At 39.4% G+C, this 20,800-nt stretch overlaps 1 protein-coding gene across 14 annotated transcripts in view; it reads left to right on the forward strand.

Moving 5' to 3' along the window:
- The window catches only part of Endoa (SH3 domain containing GRB2 like, endophilin-A), a 142,178-nt gene that overhangs the window by 104,164 nt on the left and 17,214 nt on the right, over positions 1–20,800 (forward strand). For all 14 annotated transcript variants that reach the window (XM_076773448.1, XM_076773449.1, XM_076773450.1 and 11 more), the window contains one exon: positions 17,250–17,365. In XM_076773448.1, the coding sequence (XP_076629563.1) occupies positions 17,250–17,365 (116 nt within the window). The remainder of the gene's footprint in view (positions 1–17,249; positions 17,366–20,800) is intronic.

Here is a 20,800-nt window from a genome sequence, read left to right on the forward strand (position 1 = left end):
ACGAATACGTTGATATGCATTTTATTTATGGTTTTTGTAATGGAAATGCCCCAGCTGCTGTAAGGGAATATCAGTGGAAATTCCCCCAAAGAAGAATACCACATCGATCAGTGTTTGTGAGAATTCATCAACAACTAGATGACACGTTCGTACGCTGTGTCGATGAAACGCCAGTTCATTATCGTTTTGTGTTATTAGTTATAACTTTTTAATAAAATATTTAAAAACATATGTTCATCTAACATTTTTTTCTTACATTTACTTGTAAAACACGCTGACAAAATTATGCCGGAAAAAACTGGGATACCCTGTATATGCAGCGTAGAATATCTGTCATGGATCGTTATGCAGTTTAACTTACCATAATCACCGCATGGTCTTCATTCGCAGTTCTTTTTCTTGACTAGGTACAACGGACTGGTCCTCGAGCTTCGTGACGAAGTGCAGATCCTTTGATCTATTATCTTTTTGAATTCCTCTTTTGCACATTTATATTTCTCTGATGGTAGACGTCGAGAAGGTTAAGCTAATAGTTGTTCCGTTTTGAGAATATAGTGTTGAACATTGTGTTTGACTAGTTTTCTATTTGACGCCTTGGTAATATCTATAAATTCTTGTAAGATAGCAGCATATTTGCAGTGACTGTTAACTGTAAATATACTGGAACATGAACAGGAAGAGACTTCTGCTGCAACTTTTGTAACCGTGTAGTTCCATCCATTAATTGCCTATTTTAAAAATCTACAAGTAGATTAAAATGCTTTTAGGAAGTTAACATCAAGAATTACATTTTGGGTATTGACTATTACGAATTCTCATATTATATTCCTTCTTAACTTTAAGTCTACAGTCTCGTGTTGACAACCGGCGCGATAGGCGTGTTTACTTCTAGCTCGTACCGTCGACGAGTTCCGTAAATACGTAGTGTTAGTAAGTGCTGTTTGACAACAGTGGTAGAACCATAATACCACTACTTTAAACCTCGACTCGTGTATACGTACACTGTACGTATTGCCATATTGTAGGATGAGAACCAATACAGTGACAAACTTTTGAAATTAGTAACCTCACCCAAACCGACACAAACTAATATATTCCAATGGAAAATAACAATATCGCCCAAAAAAACCAATATAACCATACCTAGAACCTCATACGCAAACGTTGCGAAACAAGAGTGCACTCCAACCGAAGATCAAGCAATACATAATATTGCAGCCAGTTGATGGTATTACCAACAAAGACTACGCTCGAGCAGTTGGCAACATAATAGGACCCAAAGCCATAAAATACTTGTCAAGGATTTCCAATGGAAGAATCTGCATGTACCTGGACAGTAACGAAACAGAAGTCTCATATCGAAACACAAAACTATTAGGTTGTCCGGAAAGTTCTTTTCGCGTTCGTCGCTCAAGGCCTTGTCTCGCTGTGCTTAAGTAAACAAACAACCAGAGCACTCTACCGTCAACTGTATGGTTATTAGTCATTCTCTGGCAGTACAAGAGAACAGTTCTCGATGTCAGTAGAAAGTTTGTCGAGTGTTTTTCGCCTTATGAAAGATGGAAAACCAAAAGATGCATTTGCGTCATGTGACGTTTTACTGCTTTAAAAAAGGCAGTACGTCTGAAAATACTGCAAAGGAGATTTGTGACGTTTATGGGGACCAGTCTATAACTGTTCAAACAGTCCGTAATTGGTTTAGAAGGTTTAGAGCCGGAAATTTTAACCTTAAAGATAAAGATCGCAGCGACCGTCCATCCACCACTGATACCGACCTTATCAAGGCCTACCTCAATGAAAACCCAAGATCTAGTGTTCGTGAGATAGCAAATGCTTCAAACATTCCGCGAACAATGGTTCATGAACATTTGAGAAAGCTTGGATACGTTAATCGAAGTGTGGGTCCCTCATCAACTGACGGAAAGCAATCTTCTGAACCGAATCTCAACATGCTATTTACTCATCCAACGTGACAAAAGAGAGCCGTTTTTGAAAAGGTTGGTTACTGGGGATGAAACTTGGATCCTCTACGACAATACTGCACGCAAACGATCTTGGTCGAGTCGAAATAGGAGTCCTTTAACGGTAGCAAATGCTGGACTTCAGCCGAAGAAAATATTGCTTTCAATTTGGTGGGACTGGAAGGGTGTTCTTTACTAGGAGTTACTTCCGCAAGGGCAAACGATTAACAGTGAGAAATATTGCACCCAACTCGAAAAACTGAAAGAGGCTATCATTGCAAAACGTCTAGAATTGGTGAATAGACATGGCGTCGTGTTCCACCACGACAACGCGAGGCCACACGTTTCTTTACCCGTGCGAACGAAACTTTTAGAGCTTGATTGGGATGTTCTACCGCATCCTCCATACTCTCCAGACCTTGCATCATCGGACTATTATTTGTTCTTTTCCCTCAAAAATTTTCTTCGCAATAGAAAATTCACATCAGTTAATGAAATAAAAAACAGCCTCGAAGAATATTTTAATAGTAAGTCAAGGGAATTTTGGAAAAGCGGCATTATGAGGCTTCCGGAGCGATGGCAAAAGGTGGTAGAACAGAACGGATCATATATTATTCAAGAATAGTACACAGAACGCAAAATATTTTATACTTAATACCTGTTAAAAAAACGAAAAGAACTTTCCGGACAACCTAATATATTAATCAACAATGCTAACATAGAAGTTCGCCCTATGATGATACCGGTCCAACGAATCATATTATCCAACATAGCACCTATAATCCTAAACTCAGCAATCGAAAACATTTTCAGAAAAAATAATATTAGAGTACATAACCTCTCTAAAAATAGGAATCACAGATCCAGACCTGTCACACATACTAAGTTTTAGAAGACAGATTTATGTAGATTCAGACGATGCAAAAACATACATTAACCTAGCTCCTTTCAAATTACAATAGATAACAAATCATACAGAATATTTGCTATTACAGAAAAACAGACATGTTTTAACTGTAATCAAGAGAGACACATTGCCAAGCAATGCTCAAATAATGCAAATCAAAACGAAACTAGTTTACAGGTCAATTCAAATCCAATTCAAACTCCACCCTATATCAACGACCACCCCGAAGAAATAGAAATAAATAATTCAAATACAATAGAATGCCCAAAACCAGAAACACAAGAGGTCTCTAACACAACCGAACAGAGAGAAATAGAAACAATAGACTCGAACGTAAACAAAACAGGAATTAAAAGACAGTTATCCACAACATCAGACGGCAGCGCGAAACCAGTCAAATTAAGCGATTTAAATTTCAAGATTCCAGATTTAAAACTAACGAGAAAATTCCATAAACTTTCTAAACAATCTATCAAGAAATCAAAACGGCCCTCATCCCTCGCTTTCACACTTGACAAAATTGATGATGTGCTCGAACCAGCCGAAACATATAGAAAACCAAGAACACAATCATATAATAAACCACCTCTAAATTAAAAGTTTTCTAGAAAATGCAATCGGAGCACCAAACCCAATAGAAATATCAAAAAATATACAACCAATACTCTAGTCTTGGCACAAATGTTACAAAAAATTCGCCCTTTACGCAAAGAGCGAAGCATAAAAAACAGAATAAGCCGACTGCAAAATAAGTTAACTCAAGACCCACAAAGAAAACAAAACATAAACTGGTCATCGGAAATAGAAAGTGATTCCTTTTAATATAAATGAAACATATAATACAGTGGAACATAAACGAATTTTACACACACTATGAACAATTACAGCTTTTACTAAAACAGAACAACCCAACTCTCCTTTGCCTACAGGAAACAAATTTTAAAAAACACTACCACACAGAGCTTAAAAGATTCATTACATTCAATAGGACCAGGGACTACGTAGACCACGCAAGTGGGGGCGATGTCCAAAGAATTCAATAGTACTGAAATCTCACTTGACACAAACTTGGAAGCAATTGCGGTTACTGTATCTCTTCTAAGTAAGATTAACATATGTGATGTATACATACCAAATAACAAAATTTTAAGCTTGACTGACCTAGAAATACTCATATGTCAACTTACGATACAATTTATCTTAATGGGTGATTTTAACAGCCACCACTATCTTTGGGGTTCGTACAAAGTAGACGGTTGTAGGAAAATGATTGAAAAGCTAATAGAGTGCCCAAAAATCACACTACTAAACTCAGGTAGCCTAACCCATTTCACTGTAAGCACTGGTAAATTAAGTGCAATCGATCTAACAACGATCTGTAGCAGTAAACTGATCCAGTATCCTACACATCCCTCCAATACAAGAAAATTACTTTCTTCCCTCAAGATGAAATTTCAAAAAAATAAACTGATGTAAGTACAGAGTAACAATATTCAACAGTCTCCAAGAAACCCTAAACCGAGAAATCAACCCAAATGACATCAATCAAGAAATAAACTTATTGGAAACAATTATCGAAACAGCAGCACAGGAATCCTTTGAGCCAATAAAGCAAATAAGTACTAAGAAAAGAAATACACCTTAGTGGAACGAAGAGTGTCAGATGGCCATGAAAGAAAGTCATAAAGCTTTCAACAAAGCAAAAAACAATCCATGACAGAAAACTTGGTCAACTTTAAAAAACTTCGTACAAAATTTCGCAAGATAATAAAAAAAAGCAAAAGACAATCCTGGAAATTATACATATCATTCATAACAAACACAACCGCAACACAGACCATATGGAATCAAATTAAAACATCAACGGAAGAACTTTTAATACAGAAATATACTTTTTTGACGTAGGAAATGACATCTATATCACCAATCCAAAGAATTTTGCCGACCTTCTTGCAGAGACATTCCAAAGGAATTCAAACAATGAAAGATATGATGAAAGACACACACCTACGACTGACAATACAAGCCCAACAAACTGCAGCGACGTGCAAACAATCTCGACATAATACTCACCCTACATTCGAGCATAACTTTGAATGAGCTAAAAAGTACTCTTCAAAACACAAAAAACTCCGCCCCAGGACTGGACAATATTCCAAACCAACTAATTAAAGAATTACCACAAATCGGAACCAACCACCTCCTAAAAATTTATAATCCTATATAGCTCAGTCAAGTTTTTCCTAACAATTGGAGGAAAGCTATAATCGTACCCATATTCAAACCGGGGGAAAATAGAAATAAACCAGGAAGCTACAGACCGATCGCTCTAATTAACTGCATGTGCAAGCTCTTAGAAAAAGTAAGCAACAGGAGGCTTAGATGGTTCCTCGAATCAAATAACATCCTTTCACCAAATCAATACGGATTTAAACAGTATCGCTCCACCACCGATGCCCTTATCAACATAGAGTCGAGCATATGCGAGGCGTTTTTAGAAAACGAATCTCTAGTCACAGTATGCTTGAATATCAAAAAAGCATATGACACAATACCAAAAACAAACATCATCGAATCCCTCGCTAAAATATGTCTAAACGGCTGTTGCTAATAATAGCTTTCATTAAAAACTTCTTCACAAATTTTACAAGTAAAAACCAACGGAATACTTTCCAACGCAATTATTATTCAAAACGAAGTACCACAAGGCTCAGTAATTAGTGTTACGTTATTTTTATTAGTAATAAACGATATATTAAATAGCATCAAACTTTCAGTACAAGGAATCCTGTTTGCAGACAACCTAACCTCAACTTGCAGCGAAAAGATTATAACCACAACCATAAAACTCCTACAGAGAAGTATAAACGATCTCCTAACATGGTCCTAAAAATTAGGACTGAAATTTTCTTCCCAAAAACAAAATATATCATATTTTCTTTTCATCGCAAACAGAACCCCCCCTCCAACTCTACATCAGAAATTTCGAAATTGAAAAAGTAGAGGCAACATCAAGACACTCGGACTTATTTTTGACCACAAATTAACGTGGATGCCGTATATGAAGCACCTAAAAACTTCTTGCACAAAAAAAATGAATATTATAAAAGCTCTAGCAAACAACAGCTGGGAGTCGGTCAGGAAATTATTATAAAAACCTATCAGGCATTAATACGATTCAAACTAGACTATTGTTTAACAGTTTACAATTCGGCAAAACCAGGTGCACTAAAAACGATAGACCTAATCCAAAATGCCACCCTAAGGTTAGCCACTGGATGCTACAGAACTAGCCCAGTAAGCAGTATGTTGTTTGAACCCAAGGAAACATCACTCGAACAAAGAAGGAAATACTTAAGTTTAAAATACGTTGTCAAAATGTCTTCGACCCCAGATAACTCGACGTACAACAACATATTTACGAATAGATACATGCACTTAATAAGGAAAAAACCCAAATCACCAATTCCTTTCTATACTAGAGTAACCAAATTCAGTAGTCAGGCTCTGATCACATCGTCTCCAACTATTGTACGTAGTCACAAGAAAACAGCTCCATAGATCTTAAAAATTCCTGAAATAAATGTAGATCTTGCAAAATTTCCTAAAGATCAAATGAGTGATACGAAACATAGATTCAATTTTTAACAATTATGCAAGCAATATTTGAACTATAAAAAAATATACACCGATGCATTCAAAACAGTCCAGGGAGTTGGATTTGCCCTCGTCTGCGACAATGCGACCAAAAAACACCATCTTCCAAAAGCCGCATCAATTTTTACAGGAGAAGCTTACGCAGTTCTTGAAACCCTTCGTCATACACTGAACAATATCCACCAAAACTCCAGCATTTTTACAAATTCCACGAGCGTAATCAACGGAATGGGAAATACCAACAATACGACCAAACATGAAATCATAACAAACATTCAACACCTATACACAGACCTTACCAACAGCGGCAACGCATAACGATTGCCTGGGTCCCATTCCATCAGGAAATCAAGGGCAACAAGGAAGCTACTATTGCAGCCAAAGAAACAGCACTGCTCCCATCAGATGGAACCCCCAGACAAATCCCATATCAAGATCTTGCTGTTGCAATAAATCACGCCACAACACAAGAATGGAATACATTATGGATCACATTATGGATCCCGTCCAAAAAAAAAATAAAATAAAAACGCACGAAATAACACAAGATTTTTATTAACCATTACCCACCAATAATGTGAAGAGGAAAGATCGAATAATCATGACAAGGCTACGAACAGAACACTGCGAACTCACAGAGTATTTAATGAAAAAAAACCAAACCACCAACCTGTAACCTATGCTACAAAATCATAACGACCAACCATCTACTATATGAATGTAAAAGATACAACGTCCAAAGATAAAAATACAAGATAACATCACCTATAGTCTTGATGTCACAGAAAAATACAGAAAATACCCTGAAATATCTAAAAGAAACCAACAATAACCACACCAAAAGAGAAGAACCCAGCACCAAGTTGTTGCTAATAATCCGAAGGTCGATGCGATATAAAACATGGATTTAAAAAAAAAAAAAATTTAGGTCTACATGTAAAGACTGTATTTCAAAAGTATTAATCGCAAATCCATGAACTGAGTATAACATAAAATTGTTAGTTTGTAAAAACCCTGTTGGTTTGACTAGACGCTTAGGCAGCACCGAAATGTCAGTTCTGGTGTCTACCAAATGCTTAATCTGTGTACATCTGTCTGCTATCACAAGACGATGTTGCCATTGCTCTCTTTTCGCAACCGCCTTGTCGCGACCTGACCGTGATCGCGACCTCGCCACTCGTGACCGCGCGGATTTCTTTCTTGCTCGGGTTCGTAACTCTCCAGCTCACCTTACGGTTTCGCGGCCGTCGCGGTGCGTTATCTTAACAGATTAATTTTAAAATAACTGGTTCAATTTTGACCGATGGACTTCGTTCTGACTGTCTTGTTCTGTTCAGACTGGTCCAGGACGATCGGGGTCCTGTCTTTATATAGATGCCTCTTGATCGTCCTTTACTTTTCTTCGAGCCGGGTGCAAAAATTCTCGCGCGCGCGTGCCGCGGAACATTCTCGATCCTTCGAGAACGGTATTCCGCGACACGTGCTCGCTATTGATTTTTGCACACGGCCCGATTCCTGCAATCGGTTGCGGACGGCCCTATTTCTAGAATATTGTTCCGCTTCGGCCGGCCCCCCCCCCCCCCCCCGTTGATCGAGACGATTGATCAATGTAACTCGATGCTATATCTCTCCTAATTTTACGTATGAGTCCTATCTCGTGTCGCGGCACTGCTCACGAGAATCCTGTGCAGGCAAGGGTGCCACTTGCCTCACATTCCGATTGTGGGTCCCATGGTTGGTCCGAACAGTGACGGTTCGAATGACGCCATCCGATCCGGGATGAATCTGCTCCACACGTGCAAGATGCCACGAGAGTGGCGGAAGGTAGTCCTCTTTTAAGACAACGACGTTTCCTTCCTTGATGCAATGTGAACCCTTTCTCCACTTAGACAGCACGTTCGGATGGTTGATGTATTCCTTATGCCATCTGGCCCAGAAGTGCTGCTTCACACGTTGGATATGCTGCCAGGTAGACAACCTATTCGCTGGTGTAGCACTGAAATCAATCTCGGCAATGCTCGTTAACGAATCACCAATCAGAAAGTGAGCTGAAGTTAATGCAGATGGGTCATTAGGATCTGAGGAAAGCGAAATCAAGAATCGCGAATTGAGAATGGCTTCAATTTCAATCACGAAGGTGTTGAATTGTTCGGAGGTGAATAGCTCATCACCGACTACGCGCTTGAGGTAGTGTTTGAATGACATCACCGCGGCTTCCCAAAGTCCGCTGAAATGAGGTGATAACGCAGGTATGAAATGCCAGGTGATCTTTTTGCCGGTGAGAAAATTGCGAACCGTGTCGTCACCTTGAAGGATTTGGTGAATCTCGCGCAACTCGTTGGTAGCACTGATGAGGGTTGTTCCGTTATCAGAGTATATGCTCTGACAGATTCCTCTTCGCGCGACGAATCTCTGCAACGCGGCGATAAATGCTTCGATCGTCATGCCACTTACCAACTCTAAGTGTACGGCCTTAGTCGCAAGGCGCACAAAAACGGCGACGTAAACCTTAGTGCGTACATGATTTCGCAACCGTCGTTCTTTTATGTAGAATAGACCACAATAGTCGACGCCGCTGTTGAAAAATGGACGATTTTCCATTACACGCGATGCTGGAAGATTTCCCATGATGTAATCCGTAGGCGGTGGACGAAAACGGAAGCATCTGATGCATTGTCGGACGACCTTTCGTGTAGCATTCCTTCCATCGATGGGCCAATAGGCTTGCCGCACGCTGTTCAGGGTGGAAGTGATGCCTTCGTGGTGATTTGCGCGATGCGTATCCCGAATTATGAGATCGGTGATGTGATGACCCTTTGGCAGAAAAATCGGATGCTTCCGTACATAGGTAAGGGTCGAATTTTGTAGCCGACTTCTCACTCGAATAATTCCTTGATCGTCGAGGAATGGATTCAGGGGAAGGAGTTTGCTGTTTGATTGTAAACTGCTTTTGTTTCCTAATTGGCGGACCTCATCGGGAAATGCGGTTGCTTGTAGAAGCCGAATGTGACAGCTGTTTGCTTCTTGCAGCTCTTCCATCGTCAAGGAACCTTTTCGGCGGTTACGACGGCCGAATCGTAAAACGTACGCTGTGATGCGCCTTAGTTTTTTAATACACGTGTACCGTTGCAGTATTTCGTCGTCGTGTTTTGTCGTTGCAATCAGGCAAATAAGCTGTTTGAGTTTGGGCACCTCGTTCTGAATGAGGAACTTCGATGGTGGTCAATTCTCTTCGGACGTCGAGAGCCATTCGGAACCATGCAACCAGTTGGATCCTTGCTCGAATTGCCTGGGAGTCTGTCCTCGAGATAGCACATCAGCTGGATTGTCCTCCGAGCTGATGTGTCGCCAGCTGGTGACCTCTGTCCTTTGCTGTATGTCGGATGCACGATTAGCCACAAAGGTTTTAAGTGCACATGGTTGCTTGTTTATCCAATTCAAAACAATCGTTGAATCGGCCCAAAGAATCGTCTTATCGATTTGATGGATAATCGCTGCTCGAACGGTCGTGTACAGAACTGCTAACAAAGCGGCACCGCACAATTCCAGCCGCGCGAAAGTGATTGTCTTCAACGGTGCCACCCGAGATTTCGCGCAGAGAAGGTTGGTTTCGATGTGACCGTTGTTGTCGATTGAACGCACGTAAATACACGTTCCGTATGCCCGCTCGCTGACATCACAAAAACCGTGTAGCTCTACTTGTCGACTGTTGCGTTGAACGGCGTTCCTCACGAACAAAACGTTATTTAGATGCTGCAATTGATTGAAGAAAGTGGTTCTTTCAGTGTGGATGCTGGATGGCAATGATTCGTCCCAATCAATATTGAGTTGCCACAGACGCTGCATAATGATCTTCGCTGTGATCACCACAGGACCAAGCAACCCGAGCGGATCGAAGATCTTTGCAATGGTTAATAATATCGATCGCTTAGTGGGTTTTATTGCCGTCGGAAATTCAACGAAGTACGAAATGCCGTCGTTTCGAGCGTCCCAGGTAATACCGAGAGTCTTCATTACATTTGAATCGCTTAAAATCTTGGGATGAATCTGATCCTCGCTGAGTCTCGTGAGGAGTCGCGGTTCGTTAGAGGTCCATTGGCGTATGTTAAGACCTCCCCGTTGGAGCATACCGAGAATTTGGATCTGCAACTCGATCGCTTCCTCAACGGTATTAGCGCCCGTTAATAAATCGTCGACGTACATGTCCCGTTTGTTGACGAGTGAGGCAATTGGAAACTCCATTTGTTCGTCGGTCGCTAATTGCTGCAAACATCTCGTAGCCAGATAGGGTGCCGAAGTTAATCCAAATGTAACCGTGTTCAACTCGTACGTCGCTATGTGGTTTCGCTGATCTCTCCACAAGATGCGCTGAAATGATCGGTCCTCTGGTCGCACGAGGAATTGACGATACATTTTCTCGATGTCGCCAGTGAGAACATACGCATACAGGCGAAATCGCAGCAGTAACGAAAAAAGATCATCTTGTAATGTCGGGCCCGTCGTTAAGTGACAGACCGCTACTTGACTTAGCTAAGCCGTTCAAAACCACACGAACTTTTGTGATCGAGCTCGAGGGCTTTATGACCGCGTGATGGCGCAAATAGAATCCTGGCGAGTCGAAGGAATCTACCTGCGTCATGTGACCAAGCGCGCGATATTCATCAAGGGCCGCGGCGTATTCGGCTTTTAAAGTTGGATTCCGATTAAGTTTCCGCTCTAATGAGAATAACCAATGGAGCTCGCGCGATCGCGATTCTCCAAGTTGTTGCTGCTGCTCGTTGAAGGCAAGTGCGACGATGTAGCGTCCGGATGCATCGCGTCGTACCTGATGGGAAAAATGTTCTTCGCATTCCCGTTCTTCCAAAGAAAGATGCTGCGCGTTTGATCCCTTTTCTACTTCCCAGAATCGTTTCATCTCAAAATCCAACGATGTTAAAAACATGCTCCGTCTTGATTGTGGAGCGGCGATCGGCACACTTCCCCCGACAATCCATCCTAGTTGCGTCTTTTGAAGAACCAGATCCGATCCGTTAGGCTGAGACAAATCGATTTGTTCGATGCTGAGCGACGAGTGTCGTGCCGGTACCAATCAGCATGTCGATGGCCGCTGGTTGGTTCGAGCGGTCGATTCGGACGTCCGGCAGAGGACCTGAGATTTTCGGGATAATGTGAAATGTTAGAGTCCTTTGATAGTTTGATACTCGCGATCAGATTGTGGCCGAGACGAGTCTACTCGTGATTGTATTCAACTCGTTGAGTGCTTCGATTGCCACGGATGTCTGCTTGCACGGTAAACGCAGCCTCATAGCAAGTTCTTTCGTTACGAAGTTCGCATTCGAACAAGTGTCCATTAACGTGCGACATTGAACGAACTGCCGATCACGGTCCAACACATGTATCTTCGCGGTTGCTAGGAGTCCGTTGCTTTGTCCCATCGAAATCAGTGTTGTACCTTGTCGTAAAGATCGTTCTGAATGCGTCGGCGCCAGTCAGATCTCGTCTGCTCGCGGTGCGGAATCCTGATGTAGCTTCGTATTGTGACGACCATCACACACTTGACATTTTCCAGATTTACAGTCGTCTGCGGCGTGATCTGGACGGAGGCAATTCAGGCAAAATTTCGCCTTTCGTATCAACTGTACCCTTTCACCTGGAGTCGCGTCTATGAATTTGCGACATTGATACGCTGGATGAGAACCCGTGTTACAAATTTGACAATGTGCAGCGGCGGTTGTTATGAATGTTTGGCGCTTGTTGGTTCGCAGAGCTGGCGGTGATCGGTTGCGTTGCACGACCCGATGTTCGGTCCGAGTTTTGCTGGGTTGCGCGCGAATCTTCCTCTCGTTCGTACCGTGATTTCATGAATCGTCTCCTTTTGATTGATGAGACGCGTTTCGGAGATGCCTGAATATGTCGGCGATTTTTGGCATCTTCGCGTCCAGGAGAGTTTGCTCCCAAGCGCGCCGAGTACCGGCATTCATCCTCGAGATCGCGATGCTTGTTATTAAGTCGCGCGCGATATCCTCCCACGAACTTCCGAGAGCTTGCAGTGACCGAACGTGTGACTGCATGTAATTAACGAGGTCGTAAATTGATTCGGACGTGTCGCGCATCGCGGGCGTATCGCAAGTCGAGAGCGCGCGTGTTATCGTACGTTTCGAGCAATTGATCCCACGCAGACTTCTAATTTTCTTCGCTTATCGTGAATGATTCGATCGCGAATTCTGCTTTTCCTGACAAAGATAGACGTAAGTAATTGAGCCTTTGAATATCACTGAGTCCCGGATGCGCGTGGATCATTGTTTGAAATGTGTCCTTAAACGCGACCCATTTCTCGAGACGCCCGTCGAATTTTGGAAGATCGATTTTCGGCAAATGCATCCCGATCGCGGTCGATGAGATTGGTGGTGCAGGAGAATCGTTCGGAATCCGGACTGTTGTCGCGGATGAATGCTGTGTCGTGGGTTGTTCCAGCTGTTCTAATAACGCTACTGCACTAGCCATTACGTCATCGTATTAGTTCGGTGACGGATTCACGCTCCGCTTCCGTTTCTTCGAAATCGTCGATGAGGCCTAATTCATCTTGGATATCATTGAACGACTCGAATTGTTTACGTGCTCTCTCAATTTTTTCGCGAAGCTTGACGCGTTCCTTCGCAGAATCTCCGAAAGTACTGAGATACTTTCCGAACGCCATGATTTGAGCCTTGAACGTCCGCCGTTTATTTTTCAGAGTACGACTATGTTGATTGACACTGCCTTCGTTCGCGGGTACGTTTTCGTTTGGCATTTTGTTTGTTACCGTGAGACAAACGAGATAGAGCGATAAAGAGAAATTGAAAAGAACTGATTGATGATTCGTGTTTGAAAGGAGCTTACCTTGATCGATGTCAGTGCTGGTGGAGTTGTTGTCGGTTCGGATGACTGTCGTTGATCTCTGCCTCAGCTGCTTCCCGTCTGCTTGCCCTTTGGACCCATGGAACCGTCGTTCGGTGGATTCAGTGCACGATGTCTTCTCACTATTTCGAATGTTTGTTCCACTCACTGTTAGACTAGGAATGTCCGTGTCCTTTAATGTCTTCTATAGAGTGTCCACACGTCACTGATATCCGGCTCGAAGGACCAAAAAATATGTCGCGACCTCGCCACTCGTGACCGCGCGGATTTCTTTCTTGCTCGAGTTCGTAACTCTCCAGCTCACCTTACGGTTTCGCGGCCGCCGCGGTGCGTTATCTTAACAGATTAATTTTAAAATAACTGGTTCAATTTTGACCGATGGACTTCGTTCTGACTGTCTTGTTCTGTTCAGACTGGTCCAGGACGATCGGGGTCCTGTCTTTATATAGATGCCTCCTGATCGTCCTTTACTTTTCTTCGAGCTGGGTGCAAAAATGCTCGTGCGCGCGTGCCGCGGAACATTCTCGATCCTTTGAGATCGGTATTCCGCGACACGTGCCCGCTATTGATTTTTGCACACGGCCCGATTCCTACAATCGGTTGCGGACGGCCCTATTTCTAGAATATTGTTCCGCTTCGGCCGGAACACGCCTCTACGTGCGAAAATGTCTAGTTTTCCAGCAGCTTTGGCTTTTGAGTAGGACTCATGACACTTGTACTCTTTTATCCCAAACTTACTGTGGTAAAAACACATCACACCAGCTAAATCTACAGATTGGTTAGCTGCTGTCGCTCTTTCCCTGGACTTGGATCGTGGCCGTGGATGTCACGCAGATTAAGACCGATGGTTGACTTTATGAAATAATGTTAAATTATAAAAGTTAGTTTTTCTGTTTGCCTTTTAATCTGTAGTGTTGTTTGGAATTGGAACAGGGTTGACTATAGTCAAGGACATCGATGATACTTCCAGAATCTTATTAGCCTGTAACATAAGCCGAGATAAATCAGCAATTTCGCTTATTGTTAAAATGCTGCGAACTTTGTCTAGCAACTATTTCAAAAATAACATCCTCGAAACTGTGTCGCTGCATAGCTCTCCTACTAAATTTTTCAGTTTTTGTAGGAAATCTGAAAACATTTGATTCCCGATATCGCGTCTACTTAGGAAGCGTCGAAGTTAAAATTCCGTCGTTTCATTAAAAGAGTCAATAATACGCTGCTTCAAACCTCCGTACTTGTTCCTTGACGGAGAATGTCCAAAATGAAAGGTAATATCGATTGATCTAAATAATGACGTAACGATGCTTTGTCTCGTCGTTAGTAATTTTTGCTACATTCATCGTGGCTTCTACTTTCAACCATATAGTCGAGTTCTCTTTCCAAAAGAGAAGCAGTTTCAATATGCGGTTTGTATCAATGTCGGCGTCCATAGGGTTAGCGTCTCTCGTGTCGTGGCTTTGGGGTTCCACGTTTTTATCCCACATATTCGTCCCTGTATCGGTTTCTTCAGAATTTTACGATCCCTCGGCACTATTTTCTTCTTCTTGTGTTGATGTGTGCGTCGTGGTCATTCCCTTTATTTCTTCTATTTCTTCTTTTACTTTATGATTACATCGAGGTCACCTATTTGATCACCTACATTTCCCCTTGAAACAGTTCTAAGAGAACTAATGGCAACTACTACAGTTAAATTTAACAAAACTATGTAATTAATTATAATAATAATAAAATATTCCATAGGATACAATCTCAGTCATCACGTATATTAGACTATACGGCGCGTTCTTACATACATAAAAGCGTGTTTATATGTAAAAACCGCTACAATATCTACAAATACAGTTAATCCCATAAGTATTCGTACCTTCATTGCTTATGGGAGATATTTGTTGGAATCGAACGATGCATGCAAGATTTTGCAATAAACTTTTTGCTATGAATGAAAACATGTATAAAGCTTATTTATACTAAATTATAATAAAATTGATTAACTGATAAGAAAAATATATTGATTTTACTCTACATAATATGTAATAACAGTCCACAAAAGTATTCGTACCATTCTTAGCAAAGTCGACTTTCTTTTGCTTCGAATGTCATTACACATCGAAAATTATTTCCACAGTTCACAATCGGTTGAGTGAGCGCCAACAAAGTAATCTATATCGAAATTGTGTCAAAATAACATCAATAATCAGAAATGAGTCGAAAGAAGTCCGAGACTACTCTAGAAGTGTCAAATAATTTTTAAATTGCACCAGAAAGATAAAAGTTATGTTGAGATAGGAAAAATAATAGACAGAAGTAAATCGACTTTCCAATTCATCGTTAAACGGATAAAAGTAAATGATAGTTTATTAAATAACGAACGCACTGGAAGACCAAAGATTTTAATAAAATTTTTATAAAATTTTTATAAAATCCTCAAATTATTGCACCCAAGTTAGCTACAATGTGTAACGACATGTTCAATAAGAAGGTTTCTGGTGAAACTTGTCGAAGAATATTGAGAGGTGAAAATTTTCATGGTCGAACATCGAGAAAGAAGCCCTTCGTTAATAAAATTAACAGAATAAAGAGATTAGCAGTTGCAAAAGAATACAGAAGTCAGAGTAATACCTTATAGAAAAAAATTATTTTCTCAGACGAGTCGAAATTTAATATTTTTGGATGTGACAAAAGAGAAAAAGTTTGGAGAAAACTTAATAAAGAACTATGTAAAATTAAAGAATTTACAACCGACTGTAAAGCATGTCGGAGGCTCCGTGATGGTTTGAGGCTGCATGACAGCATTTGGAGTGGGTAATCTTGTCTTTATCGATAGAATTATGGATAAGATAAAGTATACAAAAATACTTGGAGAAAATCTACATACAAGTGCGATTAAGTTGGGTCCGCAAGATGACTAGTATTTCCAACACGATAATGACCCGAAGCATACTGCTCAGATTTTTCGTGAGTGGATACTTTAATCCCGTTTCCCATTTTCTATGTACACATCCTCAGAGCCCAGATACAAATCTTATAGAAAATTTATGGGCGGAAATAGATAAAAGACTAGGGGAGCATGAAATTTCCAATAAACAAATGCTAAAAGAAAAAATTGTGGAAGTTTGGAATAGTATTGAACCACATATCACTTTAAAACTGATAGAAAGTATGTCAAATCGATTAAACGGTGTAATAAGGCATAAAGGTAAACCCATGAAATACCAAAAAATTAATAGAAAATAAAAAAGTTACCATAATATGCAATTTTTCGACAAAATCTACATTGATACGAATACTTTGGTGGCCTGTTATTATGTACTATGCAGAGTAAAATCGACATATTTTTGTTATTAGTTAATCAGTTTTGTTAAAATTTAATACAAATAAATTTTATACATTTGTTCAGTTATAATAAAATATTTATTGCAAAACTTTAAATGCATTCTTAGATTTCAACAAATTTCTCTTACAAGCAATGAGGGCACGAATACTTATGGGACTGACTGTATTTCAATATTATCTAAATCGATGAGGTGGCCATAATTTCGAATAATTACCTCGAAGTATGACAGTCACAGTCATAGTCGTGAAATTTTCAAATTTTTAATATTTAATATTTCGAAAACTATTTAAGTTAAGCGGCTAAAATTTGGAATACTATACTTTTTCGAGATTACCAATAAAGTGCTGTAAAAAAAAAAATTGGTGAATATAAATTTTTCACCTATGCGATTTGTACTAATCGATCATACGTAAGATTGCTACAGCTAGTCTAATGTTTCATTACATTGTTTTATTTATTTTTTGAAGTAACGAGAATTCTTAATATTTTTCAGCTTCTCCGTTGCCATCTCCGAGTAAATCTCCAGCAAGGACTCCTATGACAAGACAACCTTGTTGCACGGCTTTGTATGATTTTGAACCGGAAAATCCTGGAGAACTCGGGTTCAAAGTAAATATAATGATATAATAATATTAGTTAGAGGAGTCCAAGTACTTGAAAACATAAACCGAGTCAAGCTTAGTTTAGATTTTTAAAATCAAATCAAGTGTTTGATTGTTTAAGTAATCTTAATTATCCAAACAAACTTGATTATGTATTCTTACTTAATTATAGTATTATATTTGAATAATAAATTTCGCTTGGATAAGATTTGAATAAGCTTACAATTAGATCAAGTCAAGTGTTGTAATTGTGACAGCGCAGGGCAAACGATATATTTTCTTTTGGAGCTATGAATCAAATTTTCGGTTCTAATACTTTCAATGTACGAAGCTTCTCAAGTACTCTTTGTTCACAAAGGTACACACACATGCTCACACGCACACGCGCGCGCGCGTGCCTGAACGTTCAGGCTGGTTCACAACACTTCCTTCTCTTACAAGAATTCGAGTACATATATGATACTTGATAGTTTACTTAAAACTTATTTCAAATGGTGACTTATAATTAATATAATATGTAATCTTTGAGATGTTGGGACTATTTTCTTTCGTGCGGTGGTCTTCGAGGAGTCTGTTCTATAGTTCTCAATACTGCCTCATGTGCTGGTTTACTTACTAAAGTAGAAACCCGTTGATTTTCATGTCATTGAGCTCTGTTCGCCAGTGCAGTTCCTCGTTCTGCATTTACTGTACTGTGTCTAAACTTCTTTCCTCTATTGTTTCTTCTGCGTTGCTGAGCTAATATATTCTTTTGAGTTTTTGCTTCTCCTTTTTGGCGTCTCTTCCCCGATCTTGTATACTTAGCCAACGTATCTGATTCATATCCTGTGGTCATCCAGCTTTATTTTATAATGTAATTTGCCTATTTTCTCCATTATTTTGCCAAATATCCATTTTTCTTTGCTTGTATAGTTTCTATACCCATCTCTTTCTCATTTAAATTTTTGTTTCTTCATCATATTTTTTATAGTCGGTTTCAGTAAGTCTAGTCTATGTTTCATTTTAGTATTAAACATGAGTTCGCTTGTTGAATGAGGTATATCGCGATACTGCGCCAATAGTATTTGTAGCATGTTTTCTATGTTTGTATTTTTTGTTTGCATTTTTTTGAGTGTATTCTTGATAATTTGCACGTATCTTTCTGCTTGACCATTGGTTGCAGGGTGGTACGGCGTTTTGTGTTCGTTTACGCTTGATGTCATTTGTTTTCAAGAAATTCTTGAATTCTGTAGATATGGATATTCTACCATTGTCTGTTAGCAGTATTTTCGGTATTCTAGGACAGGTGAAGATCTCTTTGCATTTTTTAATTGCAGTTTCAGCGTTGATATTATTTACTATTTGTACCTCTGGCCATTTTGAGTAGGCGCCCATGAGTATAAGGAACATTTCTCTTAAAAAGGGTCCAACAAAATCTGCATGTAGTCGGTCGAAAGGTCATAATGGCTGATCCCAAACGTGTTCTTCAACCTTGATTGGATTGTTTCTGTATGTATTACATTCGCTGCGTATTCTACATAATCGCTCGATGTTCTTTCTTATATTTGGCCACCAACAATAACCTCTGATTAGATTCTTCATTTTCGAGACTTCGAAATGTCCTATATGCAACTCTTGTAGCACTTTTTCTTATAGTGATCGTGGAATTACTACCTATTGTTCTCTGACTAATAAGCTATTTTCCTTAGCGAATTTTAAGCGAAATCTCTTGCTTAAAGCATTTAGCTTGTATTATTTCTGAAGTTGTTATCGGTAGTATTATATATCTAGTGCCAAAATAAGGAACACGTCTACTACATCCATATTTTCGTTTTCAGTTGTTAATGGCAGTCTTGATAAGTAGGCTGCATTTGCGTTTTCTTCTGAACTCCAGTATTTAATGTTGAGGTTGTATACCTGTAGAAAAATGGCGTAGTGTTGCATCCTCATACCTGTATAAAGTGGTACTCTTTTTGGGCGATAGAATCTGCGTCAATAGTCTGTGATTTGTCGACAGTGTAAAGGGTATACCTAAATAAGGGGTCACATGTGCCCCAAACCAAATTGAACATGCGATGGGTCATTTGATAGCTTATCGAAAGAGAACACTTTGTGCTAATTTTTAATCCGAAATCTCGATGGTGGGAATAATAATGGGGTGATAAAGAAAATCATGTTTTTGCGCAATTTCTCTTGTTTTATTGAATAAAAAAATGTAAAAAAATTCAGAGACATTTCCGAGGTACATATTTTCGAATTTTTTTTGATTTATAGATTGAAAAACCAGGTTATAAAAAATAAAAAACCGTCAAAAATGTCGAAAAATGCCGATTACGTATTGAAGCTGTTGCAGAACTACTTTTATATTTTTACAATAAATAGTTATTGTTGTTACTATTATTCTCAATTTTTTTCAAATTTTTCATTTTGGTGTGTCGTAATGAGACAAAATAAAAACCGTTCTTTTCCTTATTTTCTACGTATTAGAGTAGCTTACACGTTGATTTTTTATGCATTTTTATGCGTTTAATGTTTCTAGACTAAGCAAGATTACATAAGAATTGAACAAAGTAAAATAAAGCCAACCGCTGAGCACGATATATTCTAAAATATCGACGATATTTTCGACGGGGTCGTTCGCGCAGCAGTAAAGTGTCCGATTGTGCAACAACTAGAAGTTTTTTGATCGTAGATTCGAACTTTTGGACTTAACTATTGTTTCTTTTTCATTATATCTTTTGTCAAGTACTAACTATACAAGGTGTTGAGGCCACCCCTGGGAAAAATTTTAATGGGGGATTCTAGAGGCCAAAATAAGACGAAAATCAAGAATACCAATTTGTTGATGGAGGCTTCGTTAAAGATATATTAACAATTAAATTTAAAAATTTCAAATCGTTCTGGAAAAATTATTTTCGGTTGCGGGAGTTAATTACAATCATTTTTGGTAAATACACATACCTTCGAAATCCTATCTACTTTTGAGAAAAAAATAGGGTAGATGCTGAAATTTTTCGGTGGAAAAAAAATTTTTCAAAAAAAATTATTTTCGGTTGCGGGGGTCAATTACAATTATTTTTGGTCATTATACATACTCTCGAAATCTTACGCACTTTCGAGAAAAAAATTCCTTACCGAAAATCTAATTAGGTGCCTAAATTGTTCGACGAAAAAGAAATTTGAAATCGTTCTGGAAAAATTATTTTCGGTTGTGGGGGTCAATTACAATTATTTTTGGTGAATAGATATACCCCCGAAATCCTACCTACTTTCTAGAAAAAAATTCGAGGTGTGAAATTTTTCGACGGAAAAAAAAATTTCGAATCGTTTTGGAAAAATTATTTTCGGTTGCGGGAGTTAATTACATTCATTTTTTGTGAATACACATACCCCTGAAATCTTGCGCATTTTCGAGAAAAAAATTCAATACGGGCGGAACTTTAAACGTTAATAACTTTTTAAC

The sequence above is a fragment of the Colletes latitarsis genome, chromosome 9 (genome assembly GCF_051014445.1).
Source record: "Colletes latitarsis isolate SP2378_abdomen chromosome 9, iyColLati1, whole genome shotgun sequence".
NCBI lineage: Eukaryota > Metazoa > Arthropoda > Insecta > Hymenoptera > Colletidae > Colletes > Colletes latitarsis.